Genomic DNA, 26,748 nt, shown 5'->3' with positions numbered 1-26,748 from the left:
ATGCAAACTATAAGGAGGAGGCAGGAGACTAGCAAACATAATAGGAAAGCAAAAAAGAAAAAAAGATGAAATTCCACTTGAAATGGTTATGGGCCAAGATGATTGGCATGAAAATAGTGCTCAAATCTGGAATCCATCAGCAGCCTTCCGTATTGTGAGCGAGGCTGCAGTTCTTGCATGGACCCGGTTACCAGCCGGTGAAATGAAAACCTCTGGCCTTAGTAATAGCAAACAGGGGCCCGAGGAAACTTACCAATATTTTTTGTCTCGGCTGATGGATGCTGTCTACAAAATTATTCATAATGAAGAGGCAGCTCAAATGCTAATAAAACAGCTGGCTTTTGAAAATGCTTCGATCCCTTGTCAGACATTAAGAAGACCAATTCAAAGAACAGGCGACCTTAGTGAATATGTCCTTAATGAATAAGTTCGAGTCTGTTCAGAAGTCACCTCATCCTACCATCAAGGAGTGGCTATAGCGGCTGCCTTAGAGGGACAGACCAGCAGCCACTGGTTCGCCTCCATTCATAGATAAAAGGGCGAACAAGCAAACGATGGTGGTGCCAAAACATTTGCTACCTGTTTTTCTTGTGGACAGCAGGGGCACTTCAGCAAATTGCCCCAATAAATCAGTCTCTGGGCCTCCACCAACCTTGTTTCAACAGGTTAATATCCATTTGCAGCCAATAACAGTGTGGCTACTTTTAATGTAATGCCTCCAAAAGGTCTTTGTCCTCCATGCAATAAAGGATTTCATGGGGTAAAGCACTGTCAATCCAAATTCCACAAAAATGTCGCTTAACTGCCACCTCATGGACAACCTATTACTGCCACCACCCCGACTGGTTTTTCAAACAATTCCCTGCAGTTGGGAAATTGGGTGAGGGGCCCGACCCAGGCCACTCAAATAATTGGGGACTTGAACAGCCAGAGTGGAAAGCAGTCTCTGATCTCACCCGCGCGACCTCAACCAGCGTAGGCCTGGACTGGCCTTCCACCTCCACAGGACATTACCTCCTGATCAATCATATACTGCGGTGGTGACGGGAGTGTTCAGGCCCCTCCCGCCTGATACAGTGGGGCTGGTATTTGGCTGGGGCTCTACTTCATTGCAAGGCATTAAAATATCACCTGCTGTTATTAACTCATATTTCACCAATGAAATAAAAGTCATAACTGGAGCCTCCAGGAAAAACAATACAAATTCGCCTCAGGACAAAAAGTTGCTCAATTGCTTTTGTTGCCCGTGGTATCGATTGACAATAAAATTGCATCCAACAATGAGATACCATCTCACACCAGTGAGAATGGCACATATTACAAAAACTAGCAACAACAAATGTTGGCGAGGATGTGGAGAAAAAGGAACTCTCCTGCACTGTTGGTGGAAGTGCAAACTGGTCCAACCACTATGGAGAGCTGTGTGGAGATTTCTGGACCTACTAAACATAGAGCTTCCATATGATCCAGCAATTCCACTCCTAGGTATTTACCCAAAGGACACAGAAACATTAATTCCAAAGAGCACCTGCACCCCTATGTTTATAGCAGCACTATTTACAATAGCTAAGCTTTGGAAACAACCCAAATGCCCAAAAATAGATGACTAGATCAAGAAGATGTGGTACATATACACCATGGAATATTACTCAGCATTCAAAAAAGATAAACACATGCAATTTGCAGCAACATGGATGGCACTAGAAGGGATCATGCTCAGCGAAATAAGCCAGAAAGAAAAAGAAAAATAACAGATGGTCTCACTCATAACAGGAATCTAGAAAACCTAAATAAGGGATCAGGAAAAAGAATAACTGTAAGAAAGAAAAAAATCAAAATCAACAAACAACGATGAACCAGAGACACACTTTGGGGGGGGAGGGGAAAGGAGTGATTGGGGTCAAAATCAGGGGGTTGCAATTGTATGGGGAATATAAAAATAAATTTATAAATTAAAAAAAAATTGCATCCAATACGCCAAGTGATTTAGGTTTTGCATCCAGTGACGTGGCTTTTTGGGTCCAACAAATCAAAGACACTAGACCAACCAAAATTATAAAAATTTGAGGAAAAGCAACAGAAGGATTGCTAGATACAGGCGCCGATGTTACTTGTGTAGCGGGACACGATTGGCCTAGTGCCTGGCCTACTAAGACCACACCCGCTACTCTGATCGGCTTAGGATCCGCAAACAATGTGGCTAAAAGCTCTCCAATTTTAAATTGGAATGATGGAGAAATATCTGGGACTTTTCAACCTTATGTTGTGCCATCTCTTCCTATGACATTATGGGGGAGGGATATTCTCTGCCAGATGGGGGTGCTTTTATTTAGCACCAATGATGAAGTTACTGCTCAGATGTTACGAATGGGTTTTCATCCAGATCAAGGTCTAGGAAAGAGACTGGAGGGACGCGGGTTTCCCATTGAGGTGACTCAAAGAGAGCCATAACAAGGTTTGGGGTACAATTCAAATTTATGAAGGGGGCCATTGCAAAGGTTACAGCCGACCCAATTGTCTGGAAGAGTGATGAGCCAGTTTGGGTTGAGCAATGGCCCCTGATAGAAGAAAAGATTCAGACTGTAACTACTTTAATTCAGGAACTAAAAAAGTGACATATTCGCCCTACAACCAGCCCTTGGAACACTCCTATATTTGTGATAAAGAAATCAGGAAAATGGAGAGGCTGTTTCAAGACTTCAGAGCAATAACTGTTACTATGCAAGATATGGGAAGTTTACAACCAGAATTGCCATCGCCTGTGGCCATCCCCAAAAATGATCATGTTATTGTTATTGATTTACAAGATTGCTTCTTTATCATTCCTTTGTCTCCCCAAGACTGCGAAAGATTTGCATCTAGTGTCCCCTCTGTAAATTTAAGGAGGCCATTTCAGGGATATGAATGGACAGTTCTTCCCCAAGGCATGAAAAACAGTCCGACTTTATGTCAAAAATATGTAGACATGGTTCTGTCATCCTTTAGGGATCAGTATCCTTCCATTTACTGTGTTCATTATATGGACGACATACTAATCAGTAACGCCCAAGTAGATCTGTTAAATCAGGCCTTGACGCGTCTGGTGGCTTTATTGCAGAGTTTTGGACTTGTAGTAGCACCAGAAAAAATCCAAACATCTCCACCAATTAATTATTTGGGAAGGGTCATTTGTTCTTTAACTGTGTTACCACAAAAACTGCAACTGCGAACAAAATCTTTACAAACATCAAATGATTTCCAGAAACTACTTGGAGACATAAATTAGATTAGAGCTCATTTGCAACTGACAACTGCTGATTTAAGCCCACTGTTTGATGTGTTAAAAGGTGATTCTAATCCAAACTCCCCTAGGCAGTTAACACCAGAAGCTGCACAAGCCTTACAAAATGTAAATGCAGTGTTGAACGATCAGCAACTATTAAGGCTAGATTATACCAAGCCATGGGAATTCATAATCTTAGCCACCCCACACATGCCAACCAGCATTTTGTGGCAAAAAGGGCCATAGGAATGGTTGCATTTACCAGTCACAGCAAAGAAGGTTGTTTGTCCCTATGCCTCTCTAGTAGCTGTGTTCATTGTTAAAGGAAGGCATAGGAGCATTGAACTTTTTGGCCAAGAATTCCCTGTTCTCATTTTGTAACAGGGTGGTCCCTGGAAAGGGGGAGGTTCCAGGTTTCCTGCCCCACCCAAGTGGAGGGTGGAACTGAGCAGGGAGAGAAGAACCTGCAGAGGAGACTAAAGAAGGAAGGAATCACAATGGAGATCCAGAAGGAGACCTGGAGGAGGCACATGGAGCCAAGAGACACGTGAACAAACTACACTTGCCTTTTGGTCGTGGACTGAGTGAGACAGATGTGGGTGAGAGACCCGTGGGGAGGTGACAATGGCGGTTTTTGTCTTGATTTTGATTTTGCTCTTTTCCTTCCAGACTTGTCTGGTTGTTTCTGATCCTTTTCTGTGGGTCCCCACTGGAAAATGCTTAAGACTTGTGGCAGGCTTTGGGGCCTTGCTCTGGGACAATCCTGCTTGGGTGAACTTTTACCCACGAGGGGACGGGTAATTTTGGGTGCTTGATTTAGAAACTATATTCTTTGCCTTTTCTGCATTGTTTTCTAGTTGTATTAAAGTTCCTTCCCACTAAAGTCTCCTATGTTTTGTGTTGATGCGGCAGATGGCAGAACCCATTTAGAATAGGCAGGTATGCCAGGTTTGGTGTTTACGGGCGGTTCCTCCAATGGCAAGGCTGCTTTCATTATCAATGACAAACAAATGTCCATTCAAACGACTGAAATTCGGCCCAAAAGACTGAGTTATTTGCTGTTCTCTCAGTATTTAAAATTTGTAGTTTAGAGTTAGACTTCAGTAGAACTAACATAGATTTGATGAGTTGCTCAGGCCACTTTGAAGTAATTGATAAATTAGCCAAGTTAATTGAGTGCTAGGAGATAGGCTGATTTCAGTGATACAATATAGAATAGGACTTTCACGCCCACTCCAAAACTAGGAAAGTTTAATAGAATGATTAATTGTCACCAAATGTGCTGTCTGAAATAATTGATCATGTTAGAATATGACCTGTACCTAGAAAATTATTTGTCTTGATGTTTTTTAAGGTAACCAAAGAAATGCCCTTTTGTTAGGAGACCAAGGGAGTCTCTATAGTTTCATGAGAAAATATGTAATGATTGTCTTTGTGCTATTCAATGCCTGTGTTGATGTAATCTCACCGCTCACCTTACTGTATAAATAAAGACCCGCTGAGACCCTCAGTAGGAGAGACTTGCACCAATATGAGTGCCTGTGTCTTCCTCACCCTCAGGCCCCCAAGTTTTCACCGATGCTGTCCTCTCCTTTTGGGGACCCCTGACACGACATCTAGCTGGAGCTGGTCTCCAGCAGCCCCCTCCTCTTGGCATGCAGCCTTGCTAGTGTAAAAGCCAGCCTGACTCCATCAGGCAAAAGGAGAACTTGCAAGTGATGAGGGAAATCAAACTTGCTTATTGCACGTGGGTTGGAATGTTCATCTAATGGGACTTTCACTGCAGCAGTTGTGTCATTGCCTTCCCCTTTACTATCAACTTCAACATAACTTTGGACATTTTCCGCTTCCAGAAGGACCGCCATAAGGAAAGTTGAAACCAAATGGGTAAGTTGAGTTCTAGTGAGTTTCGAAGACAGAGGAGCTTTGTATGTTGAGATGCTGAAAGGAAGGACTGTCTACAAAGTGTTTTTAGGAGCCAGGACATGTCTAGACAGTCTAATTCTTCTCAGAACCCTCTTAGGAATCACATCAATGAGTTCTGAGGCTTGCCGGGCCCACCACTGCCTGTCTCCGACCCGTGGAGCCAGAGCTTGCCTTGCCTTCGAGGTCCGGAGTTAAGGAAGCAGCCATATAAGTGCCCAGGGCAAGGCAGCCCAGACAGGTGAGGTGACGGGGTTAAGGTCACCTGCTGGTTGGAGGTAGATTCCAGACGAGAATGCTGGATTCTGGACTGCAAATCCAGTGTCATTTCCATAATATGATTATGTATTTGTTTCATATGGCTCAGTTACCTAGCGATGGTTTTCCCCTTCCTTTGGCAAGAGAGTGACTCTTTCCCCCAGCAGAGTTCCGTGGTGATGCACGGATAATCCTCAGGAACATCCCTGGGCTAAGTTCTTCCATCTTCAAGTGTCATTCAGGCATCCAGGGGAGTCTTTCTCTCCCTCGACATCCCTCTGTCTCTTTCTTTCTCCCTTCTCATCCCCCTTTCTCCTCTTACTCCTCCCTCCCTCTCTCTCCTTCTCCCCCTAGTCCCACTTTCATTTCCCCAGCTCCTTCTCCCATCAGAAAGGCACTGTGGGTTGAGAAAATGCCCCAGGAGGGCCTCAGTAGCAAGCACAGCCTACTGTTGATTCACCGCAGTGCCAGCACGGGCACAGCCCTCCAACTGGTACTTGGCAGGAGGTCTTGGCTCTCAGCACAACGGTGCTTTGTTATCACAAATGATCCAGTGCGCTGAACTGAGCTGGCATCAGTAACCTCAGCACTCCTGCCAACCGGTCACATGACTGGCACTTTCTGAATCCCTGCCCCTCAGTGCACCTGCACAGGACAGGACAGAGAAAGAAGCCAGGAGAAGTTTCTGCGTTTCCAGTCTAGGCCCATGGCTCCCACCTGTTGAGGCCTGAGGGATTTAGTGTAAGGACTTATGAGGAAAGATTTTCACTCCCTGAGTTGGGTGCAGGCTCTTTAGATGTGACCACAGGGCCGCAATTGTTGTGTCTGGGAACAGGCCTGTGGGGAGACGCCTGGGGGAGTCACCTCTGCCGCCCCAGGGAACAGGCTGGAGGAGTGATGTTCTTGGCTGTGGCCCGGGGCCACTCTGGTGCTATTAGAGAATTTTTTCCCTCTATATTGTCTTTTCCCACGGACTTACAATGTGTCAAGCACTGCTATCAAATACGCACGTTTCACTGTGTCTCCCATTGTGCAGCTTTCATTCCAGAAAGTTGGGTCACCCTTCTGAGCGGAGCTTGCCCAGGTGAACAGGTGCTGCTCACAGAGGGGGTGTCCACACTGCAACCTGCCATCCCACGAGGAACACCACCCTTAGGCTTCCAGCTCATTTTACTTCAAAATGTCAGCAGAAGAGGAGATTGTTTTTAAAATTTCCTTAATCACATAGACTATTATGAGAATACTTTTCAGAATTTTTAATGAAATCATAGACTCTGAAGATGGGAAGAACTCCACTTCCTCCAACTGAGGCTTCAACATCTTCATCCAATTTTTGCTCCAACACCAAGTGGATGGCATTGGCTTTAAATTGCTCCTCAGCTAGCTCATGAGACCTTGAGATTTGGTTTGGGTTGTTTTAAAATGTGCTTAGGGGGATGAGAAAACCAAATTGTATAATTGTCTGAATATTGAATGACAATCTACAGGGTAGTTCTATCAACTACTGAAAGTGGAGTATTCAATGGTAATTGTTAAATGGTTTATTTTGTCTTTTAATTTTATTCATTTTTGCTTCCTAAATTTTGAGACTCTGCGATTAGGTACTATTACATTTATAATTGTTCTATCTTCCTAATGCATTTAACTTTTATCATGATGAAATGCCCCTCCTTGTCTCTAGTAACTTTTTTTTTTATCTTAAAGTCTATCTTACCTGATAGTAGTATAGCCACCTTGACTCTTATTGCGACTGTTTGCATGGTATACCCTTTTCATCATTTGTATATTTTTACATGAAATATGTCCCTCTTTTAGATAGTATCTATTGACTCTTGCTTTTTTTATACAGTCTGAAAATCATTGCCTTTATATTACAGTGTTTAGTCTATTTATATTTAATATAATTATGGATATGGTTAGATTTAGGCCTGCCACTTTATTTTTGATAACTGTCCTGGGTTTGAATGCAGCAGGTGGAGTGTGTCCAGGAGGGAGGCAGCTGTGCCCAGACTTCAATGATATTGGGTCTTGCTGTCGATGAGACCCATCACGTTCTCCCCCAGCCTCCCCGTAGTTCCCTGCCTGAGCTCAATTTAGCTGCTCCTGCTGGGCATCTGGCGGTTCTAGCCCATAGTAAGTGAACCCATAGTAAGTGAACATTTCTCAGTGGCATTTGGACCCAAAGCTGTTGGAGGCTCTAGAAACCTGTTTTTCAAAGGAGTTGCCAGTGCCCAGAGTGAAAGACAAGGTACAGACTTCATTCACACACATTTTTGGGGGAGGGAAAACACCAGCGGGGCCACAGGCCTGCATGTAAGGTGGGTGCTGCTTAGGCTGGTGGGGTGGGCTATACATGGGTTTCCTCACAGGTGGAATAAGGGGTTTCCCCAAGTAAAATTCCTTCTAGAGCCAAGAGTTAATGCTTTGATTTCTAACCAAATTCCTTAGAAATGATTTTCCCCCCTTGTATTTTATTTTAACCTACATACTCCTTGGCCAGGAAATGGTCAAAGTATTGCAGCCAGTGTATCCCTCTCTGATCAGTACCAGCTCCACACAGAGAAGACCCACCCCTGAGTAGTTTTGGGAGCCTGCAGGGTGGGTGCCCAGAGTGCTGCAGCTGCACTCACTGGGGACAAGGTGGGGAGGGCGACCCCATTCTCTCCCCAAATCAGAATGGGAAAGACTTGGTCACATCCTCTCAGAAGTTCAATTTTTTGTCCCCTACTTGGTTTTCTTCCTCTGGAAACATGTCACCAACCCCAAAGAAAACCAGGCTCATCTCAACTGTTTCTCACACTTAAAACTCATCTCTTGTCTTCTCCCTCACATAGGAACCAAATGGTCCTAATTTTGTAAATTCTGTCCCTATACCCCTGAAAGCTGATGAGCTTTCCAGATGCTTGGTTACCCTGGAGGGAACGAGAGCACAGGTGTGGGCAGAAGCCGGGGGCCATTTCCCCGAAACATGCTCTGTGAGAAGCACCACACAGCTTGGTGGGGGCTGTGGGTTACAAAGGACAGTGGAGCCCCAGAGGCTCAGCCTGCCATGGCCGTGGCATGGCCAGAGGCACCCCAAACCCATCCTTCCTGCCGGGAGCAGTGGACGAACTATGTACAAACCATCCGGTTAGGATTCAGTCTGCTGGTGAGCAAGCCGGGGGAAGGGCCGCTGACGGCAGAGTCTGTGAGTGTGTGAGTCTGTGAGCGGCCCGCTGACTGCAAACCACAGCCCAGGCGTGCCCTGTCTGTCGGTCACACTCACCCTCTGAAAGCAGATCAGAGGCCTGGCAGCACTGTGGCTTGCCGCCGAAGGGTCCCACGGAACTCTGCTTGGGCAGAAAACTTGGTCCGAGGCTCCGAGGCCTCTGGGGGTCACACTAAGTTCATCTTCTGTGGATATATTTTTAAAAATCCTGCCAACATTGCACAGTGATTTAAAATGCGGGCCCTGAAGTGACTGAGCGAATTCTGGGTCTGACTTCCGGCTCTGCCCTTAAGAGGCGTCTGCTCAGGTCAAAAACCCGTCACCTCCTGGAACCAGAGCAAAGCAAGCGGTGTCTGCAGGCAGCACCTGACACACAGGCAGCCTGCACCCGGCCCCGGGCCTTTTGTTACCTGTGGCTTTCAGGGCGATCCGCAGCTCGTAGGAGGACATGGGGCCGGATTTGTCAGAAAAGGTTCTGGGGGAGGAGAGCAGAGGCATGGAGGAGGAGGGCCCCAGGGAGGGGACGCCTGCCCGTGCAGTAGTGGGGGGTGGCCAGTGTGGAGGGGAGAGTCCTCACCAGGGCCCAAAGAAGCAAGTGCTGTGTTGGGCCCTGCAAAGGAGGTTGCTTCCTTGGGCTTTCCCTCGGGGTGGAAGCACCGTGGTGCCTCCAGAAGTATCACAAGCCCTCCTGGAATTTCATCGTTTGTTCTTTTGCGCCTTTTCTGAAAATTAATCCTCTTGCCTGCAACACCATGATCTCTAAAGGCCCCTTTCTGCTCTAGGTCTGTACAATCCCCTCGAGGCCAAGCTCAGCAGGGTTTCGTACCATCCACTTCTTCAGTTTGTCCCAGAACACTTTGAATTCATCAAACTCCAGCTTTCCGTTGCCGCTGGTCTGTGTCAGGAGTGAGTTAAGGAAGAAGCAGCAAGTATGTTTCAACCTGAGAATTCAGAGCCGGGCAGTGTGACTGGCATGGGTGACATGGATTCGGCCTTCTAGGGAGATGGTTCAATTATTAAACCAGGAATCTCTAAAGAAGGCACAAGGTAGGGGTCAGAGAGGGAAACATGAAGATTAAACACACGTGCAACACCCCCCCCAACACACCCCTCTTCATTTCCTGGGATGGGACCCCAAAGTGGCAGTAAGATTCTCAAGTCCTTTTGGAAGTGAGGTGGAAAGTTTAATTGATTTCAGACCCTAAAGAGCACAAAACAAAAACAAACTTATCTAAACTCTTTTCTTTGAGGCTGGTACTTACAGATGCAGCAAATGCAAACAACCTTGGGCTGAGCTGAAGGGCCAGCTGGGAACTGAGATGCAGAGAGAGAAGGGGTTCTCCAGGGGAGGGGGCAGCACCAACGGAAATTCAAAACTGCAATTATCTGACGAGAAGCTTCTTCATTCATCATCATGAAGTGCCCCGTGAGGAGCCAATAACCTTCAGCCAAGTCCATATTTCTTTACCCCTCACCTACTTTTCAGCTTCCTTTCATCTTGGACCCTTGTGCCCTGAAGTGCTTAGACCCTTTGTCTCCCACAGTCTGGGGACATTAAAACTTTCAAATAATTGTCCTTCAATGGTATAAAACATTGGGCTTACAACCCTGTGACAATCAGTTCTATCCATATTTGGGCCCCAAATCTCTGCCCCTGCTCTTGGTGGGAAGCAGGTCCAGAAGAAAGGCCTTGCTCATCACCCCTCAAGAAGGAGGAGCAGGTGGTGAGGTGAGGAGCAGGAGTAACTCCAGAATGAGGTGTTGTCACCAGCCTGGTTACTAAAAGTTCCTCGTCCTTGCTCTGGTCCTGAACAAACCCAACTGAGACTGAGATGGAGAACTTTTGTAGGCATCACCAACCCTGAATTGACTGAAGGAAAACAGGAGTTGTGACCTAGGTGGCAAATTCCATAGCCCCTACCCTTGATGAATGATGCCAACCCCATCACCTAATGGCCATGAGTCAAGTAACAGGTAGCACATGCTCATCCACCTGCCCCATAGCCCCTGCACCTTTAGAGCTCAGAGATGACCTTTGAGAAATTAGCCCATCACCTCTTCAGGTTGCTGGCTCCTGATTAAACCTGATTTCCTGCCTTCGAGCTGCAAGTAGCTGCAGCCTGGCTCTGGTAACATCTTCAACAACAATCCCCACAGAGAGTCTGTGCCTCTGGGTTCTGTTCCATTTCTAGTTCCAGGGGTCTCCCAGTCTTTGGCAACTGTTTGTGAAGACTAGCCTGTAGGTTATGGGTGTAATGTCTTAGGCAGGTCTGCAGACAAAAATGTTTAACATCTATTTTTGCCCAAGGCAGGTCTGCAGACAAAAATGTTTAACATCTATTTTTGCCCACATATTTGGAAGAGTACGTCCATTAGAGAAATGATGTTTTTACAGGAAATCAGACTTAGCTTCTTAAACTGAATGTCCTTTTCTGAAACCACACATGAAAGTAGAATTATTTGAAATCTGATAAGACTGTTCCCAGATGCTGAGAGTCCCACAGGGTGGTCAGATCTGTGGCTGGCTAGGGTGTTGACCTTGTCAGTCTCTTAGGATACTGAGGAGAGCAGAAGTTGACATGGCTCTTGGCGAGGAAAATTTACAAAATATGTATAATGCCTTAAAAATGGGAATATCCTTCCATCCATTTATCCTCTCTTTATGATTTCTTTTTTTTAAATTAAGCCTCCCTCCACCTTTTTTTTTTTGAAGATTTTTATTTATACAAGAACTGGGGTACAGGCTAGATGCACGGGAGGGTGAGAGGATTCACCAGAGACATATTTGGAACACAACAGGCAGACTGATGAAATTACACTGCTGAGGGGACCAGCGGGCGTGACAGGAGAGGTCTGCCGTGCCATGCGGGACCCTCACCGGCTGGCTGAGATCGAACCTGCACTGCAGAGGCTGCGGACAGCTTCACAGTGCGGCGCTCAACTGCCTGCGCCACCAGGGAGGCCCTCTCTTTACGATTTCTAAGCAACGAATTGTAAAGGAAGACTTATTATTAGGTTATTTAATGGCAAAAATCAGAAGTTCTAGAAAGGACCAATGGAAGCGTCTCAACAATAAGTTGGGTTATGTTCCTATGATGGATTATTACACAATCTTTATGAATTTTTAAGCATATTTAATGATCTGGGGGAAATGTTCATAAAAATTCATTCTACAAAGCAGGGTTAAAATTATTGGAGAAATTTGAACATTCATACACTGCTAATGGAAATGTGAAAGATTCCTCCACATTGAGACCACAAACATTATCCTGTGATCTAATTCATAAAATCCCCAAAACTGGCTTTGCAAATGCAATAAAAGAAGCAGAAGAGAAGGGTGATTTTACCTTTCGGTGCTTTCCTGTAATTAATGTTGATAGCCAACTCGAGGAACCTCATTGGGAGCCCCTCCCCTTTAAGCTTTTAAAAGAATTAAAAAAGGCAACCAATGATTATGGAGCTACTTCCCCTTATACTATACAGCTAATAGAATCAGTGGCCAATCGATTTCTCACTCCTCGTGATTGGCAAATGATAGCAAGATCTAGTCTGCCTGCAGGCGTTTGTTTTTTTTAAAGATTAATTTATTTATACAAGCACTAGGTACAGCCAGAAGTGCAGGAGGGTGAGAGAATTCACCAGAGCCAGAGTGGGGGGGCAGAACAGGCAGACTGACGAAGTACACTGCTGAGGGGAGCAGCAGGTGCGGCAGGAGAGGTCTGCGTGCCATGTGGGATCCTGGACCGGCGGCTGGGGATCAAACCGGCGCTGCAGAACCTGCGGGCAGCTTCGCAATCCAGGGCTCAACTGCTGTACCACTGGGGAAGCCCATGAGTCGTTTTCTTGCTGTGGAATGCAAACTATGATGAGGAGGCATGGAGACTAGTAAATAAACATAATGGGAAGCAAAAAAGAAAAAAGATGAAATTCCGCTTGAAATGGTTATGGGCCAAGAGGTTGGCATGAAAATAGTGCTCAAATCCAGATTCCATCAGCATCCTTTGGTATTGTGTGCGAGGTTGCAGTTCTTGCGTGGACCCGGTTACCAGCTGGTGAAATGAAAACCTCTGGCCTTAGTAATAGCAAACGGGCCCGAGGAAACTTACCAAGATTTTTTGTCTCGGCTGATGGATGCTGTCTACAAAACTATTCATAATGAGGAGGCAGCTCAAATGCTAATAAAACAGCTGGCTTTTGAAAATGCTTCCATCCCATGTCAGACATTAAGAAGACCTATTCAAAGAACAGGCGACCTTAATGAATATGTACGAGTCGGTTCAGAAGTCACCCCATCCTACCTTCAAGGAGTGGTTATAGCCGCTGCCTTATAGGGACAGACCAGCAGCCAGTGGTTCGCCTCCATTCATAGACAAAAGGGCAAACAAGCAAACAAGGTGGTGCCAAACTTTTGGTACCTGTTTTTCTTGCGGACAACAGGGGCACTTCAGCAGAAATTGCCCCAATAAACCAGTCTCTGGGCCTCCATCAACCTTGTTTAAACAGTTTAATAAGCCATTTGCAGCCAATAATAGTGCAGATCCTTTGAATGTAACGCCTCCAAAAGGTCTTTGTCCTCAATGCAATAAAGGAGTTCATGGGGTAAAGCACTGTCTATGCAAATTGCATAAAAACGGCGCTTTACTGCCACCTCATGGACAATCTATTGCTGCCACTGCCCCGACTGTTCTTTCAAACAATACAGGGGCCCTACCCAGGGCCCTCAAATAATTGGGGGCTTGAACCACCAGAGCGGAAAGCAGTCTCTGATCTCGCCCGCACGACCTCGACCAGTGCAGGCCTGGACTGGCCTTCCACCTCTGCAGTGACATTAACTCCTGATCAATCATATCCTGCGGCGGCGACAGGAGTGTTTGGGCCCCTCCCGCCTGAACCAGTGGGGCTGGTATTTGGCTGGGGCGCTACTTCATTGCAAGACATTAAAATAATACCTGCTGTTATTTTTTTTAATTAATAAATTTTATTTTTATATTCCCCATACAATTGCAATCCCCCCATTCTGACCCCAATCCCTCCCCTCCCGCCTCCCACCCCCAAAAAGTGTCTCTGGTTCATAGTTTTTGTTGATTTTGATTTTCACTTTCTTATAGTTATTCATTTTCCTGGTCCCTTATTTAAGTATTCTAGATTCCTGCTATGAGTGAGACCATGCGGTATTTTTCTTTTTCTTTTTGGCTTATTTCACTGAGCATGATCCCTTCCAGCGCCATCCATGTGGCTGCAAATTGCATGTGTTTATCTTTTTTGAATGCTGAGTAATATTCCATGGTATATATGTACCACATCTTCTTGATCCAGTCATCTATTTTTGGGCATTTGGGCTGTTTCCAAAGCTTAGCTATTGTAAATAGTGCTGCTATAAACATAGGGGTGCAGGTACTCTTTGGAATTGATGTTTCTGTGTTCTTTGGGTAAATACCTAGGAGTGGAATTGCTGGATCCTGTGGAAGCTCTATGTTTAGTAGGTCCAGAAATCTCCACACAGCTCTCCATAGTGGTTGGACCAGTTTGCACTCCCACCAATAGTGCAGAAGAGTTCCTTTTTCTCCACACCCTCGCCAACATTTGTTGTTGCTAGTTTTTTTAATATGTGCCATTCTCACTGGTGTAAGATGGTATCTCATGGTAGTTTTGATTTGCATTTCCCTGATTGCAAGTGATGTTGAACATTTTTTCATATGCCTGTTGGCCATTCGCATTTCCTCTTCAGAGAAGTTTCTTTTTAGCTCCTCTGTCCATTTTTTGACTGGATTATTTTCTTTGTTGTTATTGAGTCTCATCAGCTCTTTGCAGATTTTTGTGATCAGTCCTTTATCATTAGTGTTGTGTGCAAAAATGTTCTCCCAGTTGGTGGGGTTTCTCTTTGTTTTTGTTATTGTCTCTTTTGCTGTGCAGAAGCTCTTTAATTTGATGTAGTCCCAGCTGTTTATCTTTGCCTTCACTATCACTGCTTTGGGTGATGTGTCTGTAAAGATGTCTTTGATATGCAAATCACATAGTGTTTCGCCTATATTTCCTTCTATGTATTTTATGGTTTCAGGTTTTATGTCTAGTTCTTTAATCCAACCCCGAATAGCCAAAGCTCTCCTGAAAAAAAAAGAAGGGAATGGAGGCATCACACTCCCAGACTTCAAACTATACTACAAAGCCATAATCATCAAAACTGCATGGTATTGGAACAAGAACAGACATACAGACCAATGGAATCGAATAGAAAATCCAGAAATAAACCCACAGATTTATGGTCAACTAATATTTGACAAAGGAGCAAAGACTATGCATTGGAGCAAAGAAAGTTTGTTCAATAAATGGTGCTGGGAAAACTGGGTCGCTACATGCAAAAGAATGAAGCTTGACCACTACCTCACACCAAATACCTGCTGTTATTAACTCAAATTTTACAGATGAAATAAAAGTCATAACTGGAGCCTCCAGGACAAAAAGTTACTCAGTTGCTTTTGTTGCCCGTGGTATCCATTGACAATAAAATTGCATCCAATTGCCCAAAGGGGATTCAGGTTTTGCATCCAGTGACGTGGCTTTTTGGGTCCAACAAATCAAAGACACTAGATCAATAACCAAAATTATAAAAATTCAAGGAAAAGCTATTGAAGGATTGCTAGATACAGGCACCGATGTTACTTGTGTAGCGGGACACGGTTGTCCTAGTGCCTGGCCTACTAAGACCATGCCCGCTTCTCTGGTCAGCTTAGGATCTGCAAACAATGTGGCTAAAAGCTCTCAAATTTTAAATTGGAATGATGGAGAAATATCTGGGACTTTTCAACCTTACGTCGTGCCATCTCTTCCTATGACATTATGGGGGAGGGATATTCTCTCCCAGATGGGGGTGCTTTCATTTAGCCCCAATGATAAGGTTACTGCTCAGATGTTACCAAAGGGTTTTCATCCAGATCAAGGTCTAGGACAGAGACTGGAGGGACGCGGGTTTTCCATTGAGGTGACTCAAAGAGAGCCAGGACAAGGTTTGGGGTACAATTCAAATTTATGAAGGGGGCCATTGCATAGGTTATAGCCGACCCAATTGTCTGGAAGAGTGATGAGCCAGTTTGGGTTGAGCAGTGGCCCCTGACAGAAGAAAAGATTCAGGCTGTAACTACTTTAATTCAGGGACATATTCGCCCTGCAACCATCCCTTGGAACACTCCTATATTTGTGATAAAAAAGAAATCAGGAAAATGGAGGCTGGTACAAGACGTCAGAGAAATAAATGTTACTTTGCAAGATATGGGAAGTTTACAACCAGGATTGCCATCGCCTGTGGCCATCCCCAAAAATGATCATGTTATTGTTATTGATTTACAAGATTGCTTCTTTACCATTCCTGTCTCCCCAAGACTGCAAAAGATTTGAGTCTAGTGTCCCCTCTGGAAATTTAAGGAGGCCATTTCAGCAATACGAAAGGATAGTTCTTCCCCAAGGCATGAAAAACAGTCCGACTTTATATCAAAAATTTGTAGACATGATTCTATCATCCTTTGGGAATTGAGTATCCTTCCATTTACTGCATTCATTATATGGACGACATACTAATCAGTAACGCCCAAGTAGATCTGTTAAATCAGGCCTTGATGCGTCTGGTGGCTTTATTGCAGAGTTTTGGACTTGTAGTAGCACCAGAAAAAAATCCAAACATCTCCACCAATTAATTATTTGGGAAGGGTCGTTCATTCTTTAACTTTGTCACCACAAAAACTGCAACTTCGAACAGACTATTTACAAACGTTAAATGATTTCCAGAAACTACTTGGAGACATAAATTTGATTAGAGTTCTTTTGCAACTGACAACAGCTGATTTATGCCCACTGTTTGATGTGTTAAAAGGTGATTCTAATCTAAACTCCCTTAGGCAGTTAACACCAGAAGCAGGACAAGCCTTACAAAAGGTAAATGCTGCGTTGAACCATCAGCAACTATTATGGCTAGATTATATCAAGCCGTGGGAATTCATAATCTTAGCCACCCCACACACGCCAACCGGTGTTTTGTGGCAAAAAGGGCCACTGGAATGGTTGCATTTACCAGTCACAGCAAAGAAGGTTGTTTGTCCCTAGGCCTCTCTAGTAGCTGTGTTCATTGTTAAAGGAAGGCACAGGAGCATTGAACTTTTTGGCCAAGAATTCCCTGTTCTCATTTTGTAACAGGGTGGTCCCCAGGAATGGGGGAGGTTCCAGGTTCCCTGCCCCACCCAAATGGAGGGTGGAGCTGAGCAGGGAGAGGAGAAGCTGCAGAGGAGACTGAGGAAGGAAGGAAGCAGGATGGAGCCAGAAGGAGACCTGGAGGAGGCACATGGAGGCAAGAGACACGTGAAGACGCTACACTTCCCTTTTGGTCTTGGACCGGGTGATACAGATGTGGGTGAGAGACCCAGGGGAGGTGACAATGGTGGTTTTTGTCTTGATTTTGATTTTGCTCTTTTCCTTCCAGACTTGTCTGGTTGTTTCTGATCCTTTTCTGTGGGTCCCCACTGGAAGATGCTTAAGACTTGTGGCAGGCTTTGGGGCCTTGCTCTGGGCCAATCCTGCTTGGGTGAACTTTTACCCACGAGGGGATGGGTAACTTTGGGTGCTTGATTTAGAAACTATATTCTTTGCCTTTTCTGCATTGTTTTCTAATTGTATTAAAATTCCTTCCCACTAAAGTCTCCTATGTTTTGTGTTGATGAGGCAGATGGCAGAACCCATTTAGATTAGGCAGGTTTGCCAGGTTTGGTGTTTACGGACGGTTCCTCGAATGGCAAAGCTGCTTTCATTATCAATGACAAACAAATGTCCGTTCAAACGACTGAAACATTGGCCTAAAAGACTGAATTATTTGCGGTTCTCTCAGTATTTAAAATTTCTAGTTTAGAGTTAGACTTCAGTAGAACTAACATAGATTTGATGAGTTGCTTTAGGCCACTTTGAAGTAACTGATAAATTAGCCAAGTTAATTGAGTGCTAGGAGATAGGCTGATTTCAGTGATACAATATAGAATAGGACTTTCACGCCCACTCCAAAACTAGGAAAGTTTAATAGAATGATTAATTGTCACCAAATATGCTGTCTGAAATAATTGATCATGTTAGAATATCACCTGTACCTAGAAAACTAATTGTCCCTGATGTTTTTTAAGGTAACCTAAGAAATGCCCTTTTGTTATGAGATCAAGGGAGTCTCTATATGTAATGATTGTCGTTGTGCTACTTCAATGTTTATGCTGACGTAATCTCACTGCTCACCTTACTGTATAAAGACCGGCTGAGACACTCAGTAGGAGAGACTTGCACAAATATAAGAGTCCCTGTTTCTGCCTCACCCTCAGCCCCCAAGTTTTCACCGACACTGTCCTCTCCTTTCGGGGACCCCTGACACAACATCTAGCTGGAGCTGATCTCCACAGCCCCCTCCTCTTGGCATGCAACCTTGCTAGTGTAAAGGCCAGCCTGACTCCATCAGACAAAAGGAGAACTTGCAAGTGATGAGGGAAATCAAACTGGCTTATTGCACGTGGGTTGGAATGTTCATCTAATTGGACTTTCACTGCAGCAGTTGTGTCATTACTTTCTCCTTTACTATCATTTCAATATGACTTTGGACATTTTCTGCTTCCAGAAGGACCGCCATAAGGAAAGTTGAAACCAAATGGGTAAGTTGAGTTCTAGTGAGTTTAGAAGACACAGGAGCTTTGTATGTTGAGATGCTGAAAGGAAGGACTGTCTACAAAGTGGTTTTAGGGGCCAGGACTTGACATGCCTAGAGACATGGCAGGACTTAACATGTCCTCTAGACAGTCTCCTTCTTCTCAGAACCCTCTTAGGAATCACATTAATGAGATCCTAGGCTTGCCGGGCCCACCTCTGCCTGTCTCTGACCAGTGGAGCCAGGGCTTGCCTTGCCTTCGAGGACCGGAGTTAAGGAAGCAGCCATATAATTGCCCAGGGCAAGGCAGCCCAGACAGGTAAAGTGACGGGGTTAAGGTCACCTGCTGGTTGGAGGTAAATTCCAGACGAGAATGCTAGATTCTGGACTGCAAATCCAGTGTCATTTCCATAATATGATTATGTATTTGTTTCATATGGCTCAGTTACCTAACGATGGTTTTCCCCTTTCTTCGGCAAGAGAGTGACTCTTTCCCCCAGCAGAGTTCCGTGGTGATGCACGGATAATCCTCAGGAACATCCCTGGGCTAAGTTCTTCCATCTTCAAGTGTCATTCAGGCATCCAGGGGAGTCTTTCTCTCCCTCCACATCCCTCTGTCTCTTTCTTTCTCCCTCCCCATCCCCCTTTCTCCTCTTACTCCCCCCTCCCTCTCTCTCCTTCTCCCCCTAGTCCCACTTTCATTTCCCCAGCCCCTTCCCCTATCAGGAAGGCACTGTGGGCTGAGAAAATGCCCCAGGCGGGCCTCAGTAGCAAGCACAGCCTACTGTTGACTCACAGCAGTGCCCGCCCGGGCACAGCCCTCCAACTGGTACTTGGCAGGAGGTCTTGGCTCTCAGCACAACGGTGCTTTGTTATCACAAATGATCCAGTGCACTGAACTGAGCTGGCACCAATACCCTCAGCACTCCTGCCAACAGGTCACATGACTGGCACTTTCTGAATCCCTGCCCCTCAGTGCACCTGCACAGGACTGGACAGAGAAAGCAGCGAGAAGAAGTTTCTGCATGTCAGGTCTAGGCCCATGGCTTCCACCTGTTCAGGCCCAAGGGACTTAGTCTAAGGACTTGTGAGGAAAGATTTTCACTCCCTGAGTTGGGTGCAGGCTCTTTAGATGTGACCGCAGGGCCGCAACTGATGTGTCTGGGAACAGGCCTGTGGGGAGATGCCTGGGGGAGTCACCTCTGCCGCCCCAGGGAATGGGCTGGAGGAGTGATGTTCTTGGCTGTGGCCCATGGCCTTTTGGGTGCTATTAGAGAATTTTTCCTTCTATATTGTCTTTTCCCAAGGACTTACAATGTGTCAAGCACTGCTATCAAATACACACATTTCACTGTGTCTCCCATTGTGCAGTTTTCATCCCAGAAAGTTGGGTCACCTTTCTGAGTGGAGCTGGCCCAGGTGAACAGGCACAGCTCACAGAGGGGGTGTCCACACTGCAACCTGCCATCCCACGAGGAACACCACTCCTTAGGCTTCCAGCTCATTTCTCTTCAAAACGTCAGCTGAGGAGAAGATTGTTTTTAAAATTTCCTTAATCACATAGACTATTATGAGAATACTTTTCAGGTTTTTAATGAAATCATAGACTCTGAAGATTGGGAAGAACTGCACTTCCTCCAACTGAGGCTTCAACATCTTCATCCAATTTTTGCTCCAGCAGAAAGTGGATGGCATTGGCTTCAAATTGCTCCTCAGCTAGCTCATGAGCCCTTGGAGATTCGGTTTGGGTTGTTTTAAGATGTGTCTTAGGGAGATGAGAAAACCAAAATGTATGATTGTCTGAATATTGAATGACAATCTACAGGGTAGTTCTATCAACTACTGAAAGTGGAGTTTCAGCTGTAGCTGTTAAATTGTTTATTTGGTCTTTCAATTCTATTCATTTTTGCTTCCTAAATTTTGAGTCTCTGCTATTAGGTACTATTACATATATAATTGGCTATCTTCCTAATGCATTTACCTTTTATCATGATGAAATGCCCCTTGTCTCTAGTAACTTTTTTTATCTTAAAGTCTATCTTGCCTGATAGTCGTATAGCCACCTTGACTCTTATTGTGACTATTTGCATGGTATACCCTTTTCATCATTTGTATCTTATTACATGAAATATGTCCCTCTTGTAGATAGTATCTATTGACTCTTGCTTTTTTTATACAGTCTGAAAATCATTGCCTTTAGATTATAGTGTTTAGTTTATTTATATTTAATATAATTATGGAGATGGTTAGATTTAGGCCTGCCATTTTATTTTTGATAACTCATTCAAAAAATTTGTTGCCCCTTTGTGCTTTTTTGCTAAACAATTTTTTTAGGGGAGCTTTATTGTTTTGTTGTTGTTGTATTCTTAGTGGATGTTCTTCAGATGAAATAGGTACATTAATTTATAGCATTTATTCCATTTAATACTAACTTGATTCCAGTAAAATATAACAATTTATGTATATATTTTTATTTCCTATCCCACTCCTTTGTGTCATCAACATATAGCTATATAGTTTATAACCACAATAATATATTATTATAACTTTTGCTTTATATAATCTTATGTCTTTTAACAAAGTTAGACAACCCCAACATGTAAAATATCAAACACAGAAACTAGATAATACAGTTATCACAGAATACTTGTACCCTGAATTCATTCTGGGTGAGGGAAGGTTTTGGAGAAGACCATAATGCCTTGCTGCTTTGGCCACAAGTAAGGACATAGTATTCTGATGATGCTCCACTTTTAATTTGGTCTTCCTCCCAGCCATTCTTCCTCATTCTCTGATACCCCTCCATTCACCCGTGTCCACCACAAGTGTAACCAGAGTGCGAGAGCCTGATAGAGAAGGAGGTTGGGTGTGGGGCAAGCAAAGTACATAATGCTAATAAGAAAATAAGACCTAATATTTATTTTTTTTAAAAAAAGATTAATTTTATTTTTATGCATACAAGAACTGGGGTACAGACCAAGGTGCGGGAGGGTGGGTGGTGGTGATAAGATTCAAAGAGACAGAGTGGGGAAAAGAACAGGAAGACTGACTAAATAAACTGCTGAGAGGAGCAGCGGGTGAGTTAGGAGAGGTCTGCTGCACTATGTGCGGAGCTCCCTGGCCAGGGATCGAACGTGTGCCGCAGTGGCTACGCTTAGCTTCTTAGGTTGCCTCTTAATCCCTTGCGCCACCAGGGAGGCCCAAGACCTAATATATATTGAGCCATATCTTATGTTACTTCCACTACTCCAACTAAGGGGGATTTTCTTGTGCCAGGGAGCTAGAGCAAGGCTTCTCTGCCCTGTTCTTCCCCATGATGGTGGAGATGAAGGAGATCAAGTCTGATATGAATCTGGACTTCTTGAGGAGGATTAACACTGTACTTGACTCTTTTTACCCACAAGTTTTGGACAAAAAGAGCTTCTGGTCTGGCCGGAGACTGTCTAATTTACCAGTTCTCAGAATGGGAGGGTGAGATTTCATGTTGTTGTACTCTTTTTTTTTTTGAGCATTTTTTAAAATTTTATATATTTTTATATCATTTTTCATTTTTGCACAATGTATGCATTTTCATCTTGGTTATAGTCCCATGACAATTCCTACCCGCCTTGTTTTGATCCTCCTCCTATTAAGAAAGCATCCAGAATTCTCTGATGTTTGCCTCAGTAGGGAAACATACATTTGATGCTGAAAATGCCTAATTATGACCACCTGCCTTTCCTTCTCACTTCAGGCCACATACATTTATAAAACCAAGTCCTTATAGGATGCATGAGAGCAGTGATTGCAGTTACACCAAAGCCAGGGTTCTGTGCACGGAGCTGCACTTTGAATGACGAATAGTGAGAGGAGATGGGGATGTAAAGGGAGGAATTGGTAGCGATGCTTGAAAATGGACGGAAGGCACAGGTGTCACCAGCCACCTGGGGCAGTTGTTTTGCAATGAAGTAGCATAAAATCAGAGAGCATAGCTGAGTCCATTCATTCTTCTGAGGTCCGGATGGTGTTGGGTGAGGGGGTGGGGAGGACAAGATTGGGCAAGGGAAGAGGAGAGAGCCCTGGGCATCATGACTCAATACCAGGAAATATTCTGAAGGTCATGATCCAAGTCCAGATTCCGGTGGAGTGGCTGCACCCCTGCCAGGGAGGCTTCAAATATTCATTGTCAAGTTGATGAACTGGGAAGTGAGGGATCAAGGGAGAGAGAGAGAGAAGGGCTGGTTATTCTTGGCTGGTTTTTCTTCCATGTCTCTACCAGTTTATGTCACAGGAGCACCTACATCTGATCCTTTTGCCAGCAAACATGGACTCTAACTCAACTGACACCTCAGCACTTTAAGTTTTGCTGGGTGAAGTCAAGTCCAGCACGGATGGTGAGAGAGAGCAAGCCTGCTTTCTCCCCACCGAAGCAGACAGTGCCTGAGGCACCATGGGCAGCAAAATAAGGTGCCTTTTCTGCTTTAAGGAGGAGTGCCCTCAGCTGGAGGAGAGAGGTGATCCTCCATTATGGAGGGGCTGCAGAAAGGGAAGCAAGCCTCTGAAGTAGCACAGAGTTCCTCCTCATCTATGTCCTGAGCCCATCCTGCCTCCTTCTTCCCACCAGCATTCTGAATACAGCATGGGGGCTGCAAGAGCATAATAGGTTTTCTCTCCTCTCTGCCCTCTGGAAAGCTGGTGGATTCTTTGGCAGAAAAACTGCAGGTGAGACCAACTCAGGCTGGAACCTGCTGTTTGCAAGGTAGAGGGAGGCTGCATTCAGGACAATGGCTTTGCTGCACTCTGGACTCACAGGGGAATAGAAAAATAGCAATGCTTGGGTCCTACCTCCAGGTATTTGGATTTATTGGACTGGGGCATGGACAGGGCACTGGGTTTTAAAATCTCTCCCTGTGATGCTGATGGACAATCAGAGTCGAGCAAGCATAGCATGAAAGGAGAGGATGCAAAGATTTTTTCCAGTTATGTTGGTAAATAACTATGGGATGAGGACTTTGGTGTGTTGAGGCGAAGGGGAGAGGGACAAAGCATTCAGCAGTCCTCACGCCAGCGGACGTTGGGTTGGAAGCGGCACCTTGAACCTGAAACAATGGAAAGCTTCCTCTCTGCTTTTGGGTCTTGAGGGACAAGTTGCTGTTGAAAGACAACCCTCCCCTTCCCTCCCCCCTGTTGCCGCACGGACAGGCAGCAACTGTCACCTCCCTGCGTGCATGTTTTGGTAAACTTTGAAGTCAGTGAGAAATAAAAGTGGGTCTAGGATCACTCTTGTTCTCATAAGGAATTCGTTTGAGTGTGCCCTTTTTTTTTTAAATACTGGGGTGTTTTGTTTTTTTACAGTTATCAATCAGAGAGCTACATTCACTGCATTGTGGCACATGCTAAAGGTAGAAGTGAATACTAGAAATGGAAAACGACAAATTTCTGTTCTTATTGAAATTATAATGTAGTCAGGGATCTGAGACACACATGTAAGAAAAGTAGTGATGAGTCAATATAATAAACTGCCAAATTGCACACGATGATGATAACCAAAGTTTTGGTATGACTTTAAGGCCTAGATCTCTTTCTACAAATGGTGAAACTGAGGAACAGAGCAGATGGAGTGACCAAAATCAGCAAAAGGAGAGGGTCCATCCCCATCTACTACACGCTGTCATCAACCTTCCACTGGGACAAGTCAATAAATGGTAGCCAAGTCCAAAGCTGCTACTGAATTTGGGAAGGTAGGAGGGAAGTCGGGTGGGGAGAGAAAGACCTGAGACATGGGGAAGGGGTGCAGGCTGTTAGGGAGAGCAGAGCTGCGCAGAGAGACAGGGAGAGAAGGAAAAAGTGGGAAGCAAACACCATGGGAACCATGAATCACCCCACAGTGTCTACTCTACCTTTGGGAGGCGCTTGTCTCACCAGCATCCTCAAACTGCAGGACATTTCAGAGTCACTGGGGACCCAGCTAAAACAAGACCTGATGGAACAGGTCTGGGACTTCATATCTCCTCTGCAGTGTTTGTTTTATTTTATTCACTTATTTTATTGAGATGTAATTGACATGCAACACTATATGCTGAAAGCGACAACTTGTTGGTTCCGCCCATTTTCATACCAGAGTTTGGTGGCCACTGTAGTCCTGGCTGCTGTACGCATCACAGAATTGTCATTTCTTTTTTGTGCAAGAACAATTAAGACCTAGTTTTTAGCAGCTTGGAGGTGTAGAACAGGGCACTGTTGACTGTAATCACTATGTTGTTGCTCTGCATTTCCAACCAGCTCCCCAAGTGATGCCCATATGCCATTTGCAGACCACATTCTGGGCAGCAGGGAAAAAGTGAGCCCCACCAGGACATATCTTCTAGGCCCTTGAAGCTCTGAACCACACGCTCCCTCTGTCATCTCCCTCTGTTGTGTCCTTGTAACTGGAAAATACTGAATATTTACCAGGGTTTTTGAGATAGAGGTGTGTGTTTGTGTACATGGGCATATACCCAAGAATCATGAAACCCACAGATGATATGAGCAAGCAGGGGGCAGCAATCAAATTGGAGCTAGAAGGCAGGCAGGCCGAGGAGCTGATATGGCAGAAAGACAAGAAGGCAGAGTTTGCTCACTCTGTTCCAGGTGATAGATCGCTACATGCCTCAGTTTCCACCTCTGCAAAATGGGTATAGCATAAGTACTTAGCTCACAGGACTGTTGTAAAGATTACATCGACTGTTAAGTGAACAGTACCTCAAAAACATTAGCCTGCCATGGCCGTGGCATAGCCAGAGGCACCCCAAACCCATCCTTCCTGCCGGGAGCAGTGGACAAACTATGTATAAACCATCCTGTTAGGATTCAGCCTGCTGGTGAGCAAGCCGGGGAAGGGCCGCCACGGCAGAGTCTGTGAGTGTGTGAGTCTTGAGCGGCGGCTGCCTGCAAACCACAGCCCAGGCGTGCCCTGTGTGTCGGTCACACTCGCCCTCTGAAAGCAGATCAGAGGCCTGGCAGCACTGTGGCTTGCCGCCGAAGGGTCCCACGGAACTCTGCTTGGGCAGAAAACTTGGTCCGAGGCTCGAGGCCTCTGGGGGTCAGACTAAGTTCATCTTCTGTGGATATATTTTTAAAAATCCTGCCAACATTGCACAGTGATTTAAAATGCGGGCCCTGACGTGATTGAGCGAGTTCTGGGTCTGATGTCTGGCTCTGCCCTTAAGAGGCATCTGCTCAGGTCAAAAACCTGCCACCTCCTGGAGTCCAGAGCAAAGCAAGCGGTGTCTGCAGGCAGCACCTGACACACAGGCAGCCTGCACCCAGCCCCAGGCATTTGTTACCTGCGGCTTTCACGGCCATCCGCAGCTCATAGGAGGACATGGGGCCGGATTTGTCATGTCAAATTGACAGAAAAGGTTCTGGGGGAGGAGAGCAGAGGCATGGAGCAGGAGGGCTCTGGGGAGGGGACGCCCGCCCGTGCAGTAGTGGGGGGCGGCCAGTGTGGAGGGGAGAGTCCTCACCAGGGCCCAAAGAGCCAAGGGCTGCGTTGGGCCCTGCAAAGGAGGTTGCTTCCTTGGGCTTTCCCTCAGGGTGGAAGCACCGTGGTGCCTCCAGAAGTATCACAAGCCCGCCTGGAATTCATCATGATGTGTTCTCTTGTGCCTTTTCTGAAAATTAACCCTCTTGCCTGCAACACCATGATCTTTAAAAGCCCCTTCTGCTCTAGGTGTGTACAATCCCCTTGGGGCCAAGCACGGCAGGGTTACGTACCATCCACTTCTTCAGTTTGTCCCAGAACACTTTGAATTCATCAAACTCCAGCTTCCCGTTGCCGCTGGTCTGTGTCAGGAGTGAGTTAAGGAAGAAGCAGCAAGTGTGTTTCAACCTGAGAATTCAGAGCCGGGCAGTGTGACGGGCATGGGTGACATGGATTCGGCCTTCTAGGGAGATGGTTCAATTATTAAACCAGGAATCTCTAAAGAAGGCACAAGGTAGGCGTCAGGCAGGGAGTATACCTGAAGATGAAACACCCATGCAACCCCCCCCAACACACCCCTCTTCATTTCCTGGGATGGAACCCCAAAGTGGTAAGATTCTCAAGTCCTTTCGGAAGTGAGGCGGAAAGTTAAATTGATTTCAGACCCTAAAGAGCACAAAACAAAAACAAACTTATCTAAACTCTTTTCTTTGAGGCTGGTCCTTACAGATGCAGCAAATGCAAACAACCTTGGGCTGAGCTCCAGGGCCAGCTCGGAACTGAGATGCAGAGAGAGAAGGGGTTCTCCAGGGGAGGGGGGCAGCACCCACGGAAATTCAAAACTGCAATTATCTGACGAGAAGCTTCTTCATTCATCATTATGAAGTGCCCCGTGACTAGCCAACAACCTTCAGCCAAGTCCATATTTCTTTGCCCCTCACCTCAGGCTTCTTTTCATCTTGGACCCTTGTGCCCTGAACTGCTTAATTCCCTTT

The 26,748-nt window shown here is 45.4% G+C and overlaps 2 protein-coding genes across 2 annotated transcripts in view; both read right to left on the bottom strand.

Moving 5' to 3' along the window:
• The window catches only part of LOC311188075 (calpain-9-like), a gene marked incomplete at both ends in the record, with an annotated part of 47,637 nt that extends 38,536 nt beyond the window's left edge, over positions 1 to 9,101 (bottom strand). The window contains 1 exon segment of the mRNA XM_084259845.1: positions 9,062 to 9,101. Within this exon segment, the coding sequence (XP_084115971.1) occupies positions 9,062 to 9,101 (40 nt within the window).
• A 328-nt stretch (positions 9,102 to 9,429) lies between these two features.
• Positions 9,430 to 26,748, bottom strand: part of LOC311188074 (calpain-9-like) — a gene marked incomplete at both ends in the record, with an annotated part of 55,119 nt that continues 37,800 nt past the window's right edge. Inside the window, 5 exon segments of the mRNA XM_084259844.1 lie at positions 9,430 to 9,546; positions 23,137 to 23,207; positions 25,617 to 25,673; positions 25,676 to 25,694; positions 26,047 to 26,115. Of these exon segments, the coding sequence (XP_084115970.1) occupies positions 9,430 to 9,546; positions 23,137 to 23,207; positions 25,617 to 25,673; positions 25,676 to 25,694; positions 26,047 to 26,115 (333 nt within the window).

Source organism: Talpa europaea, assembly GCF_964194135.1.
Source record: "Talpa europaea genome assembly, contig: HAP1_SCAFFOLD_159, whole genome shotgun sequence".
NCBI lineage: Eukaryota > Metazoa > Chordata > Mammalia > Eulipotyphla > Talpidae > Talpa > Talpa europaea.
The sequence above is the reverse complement of the archived record's forward strand: the minus strand, read 5'-3'. Positions and strand labels throughout refer to the sequence as shown.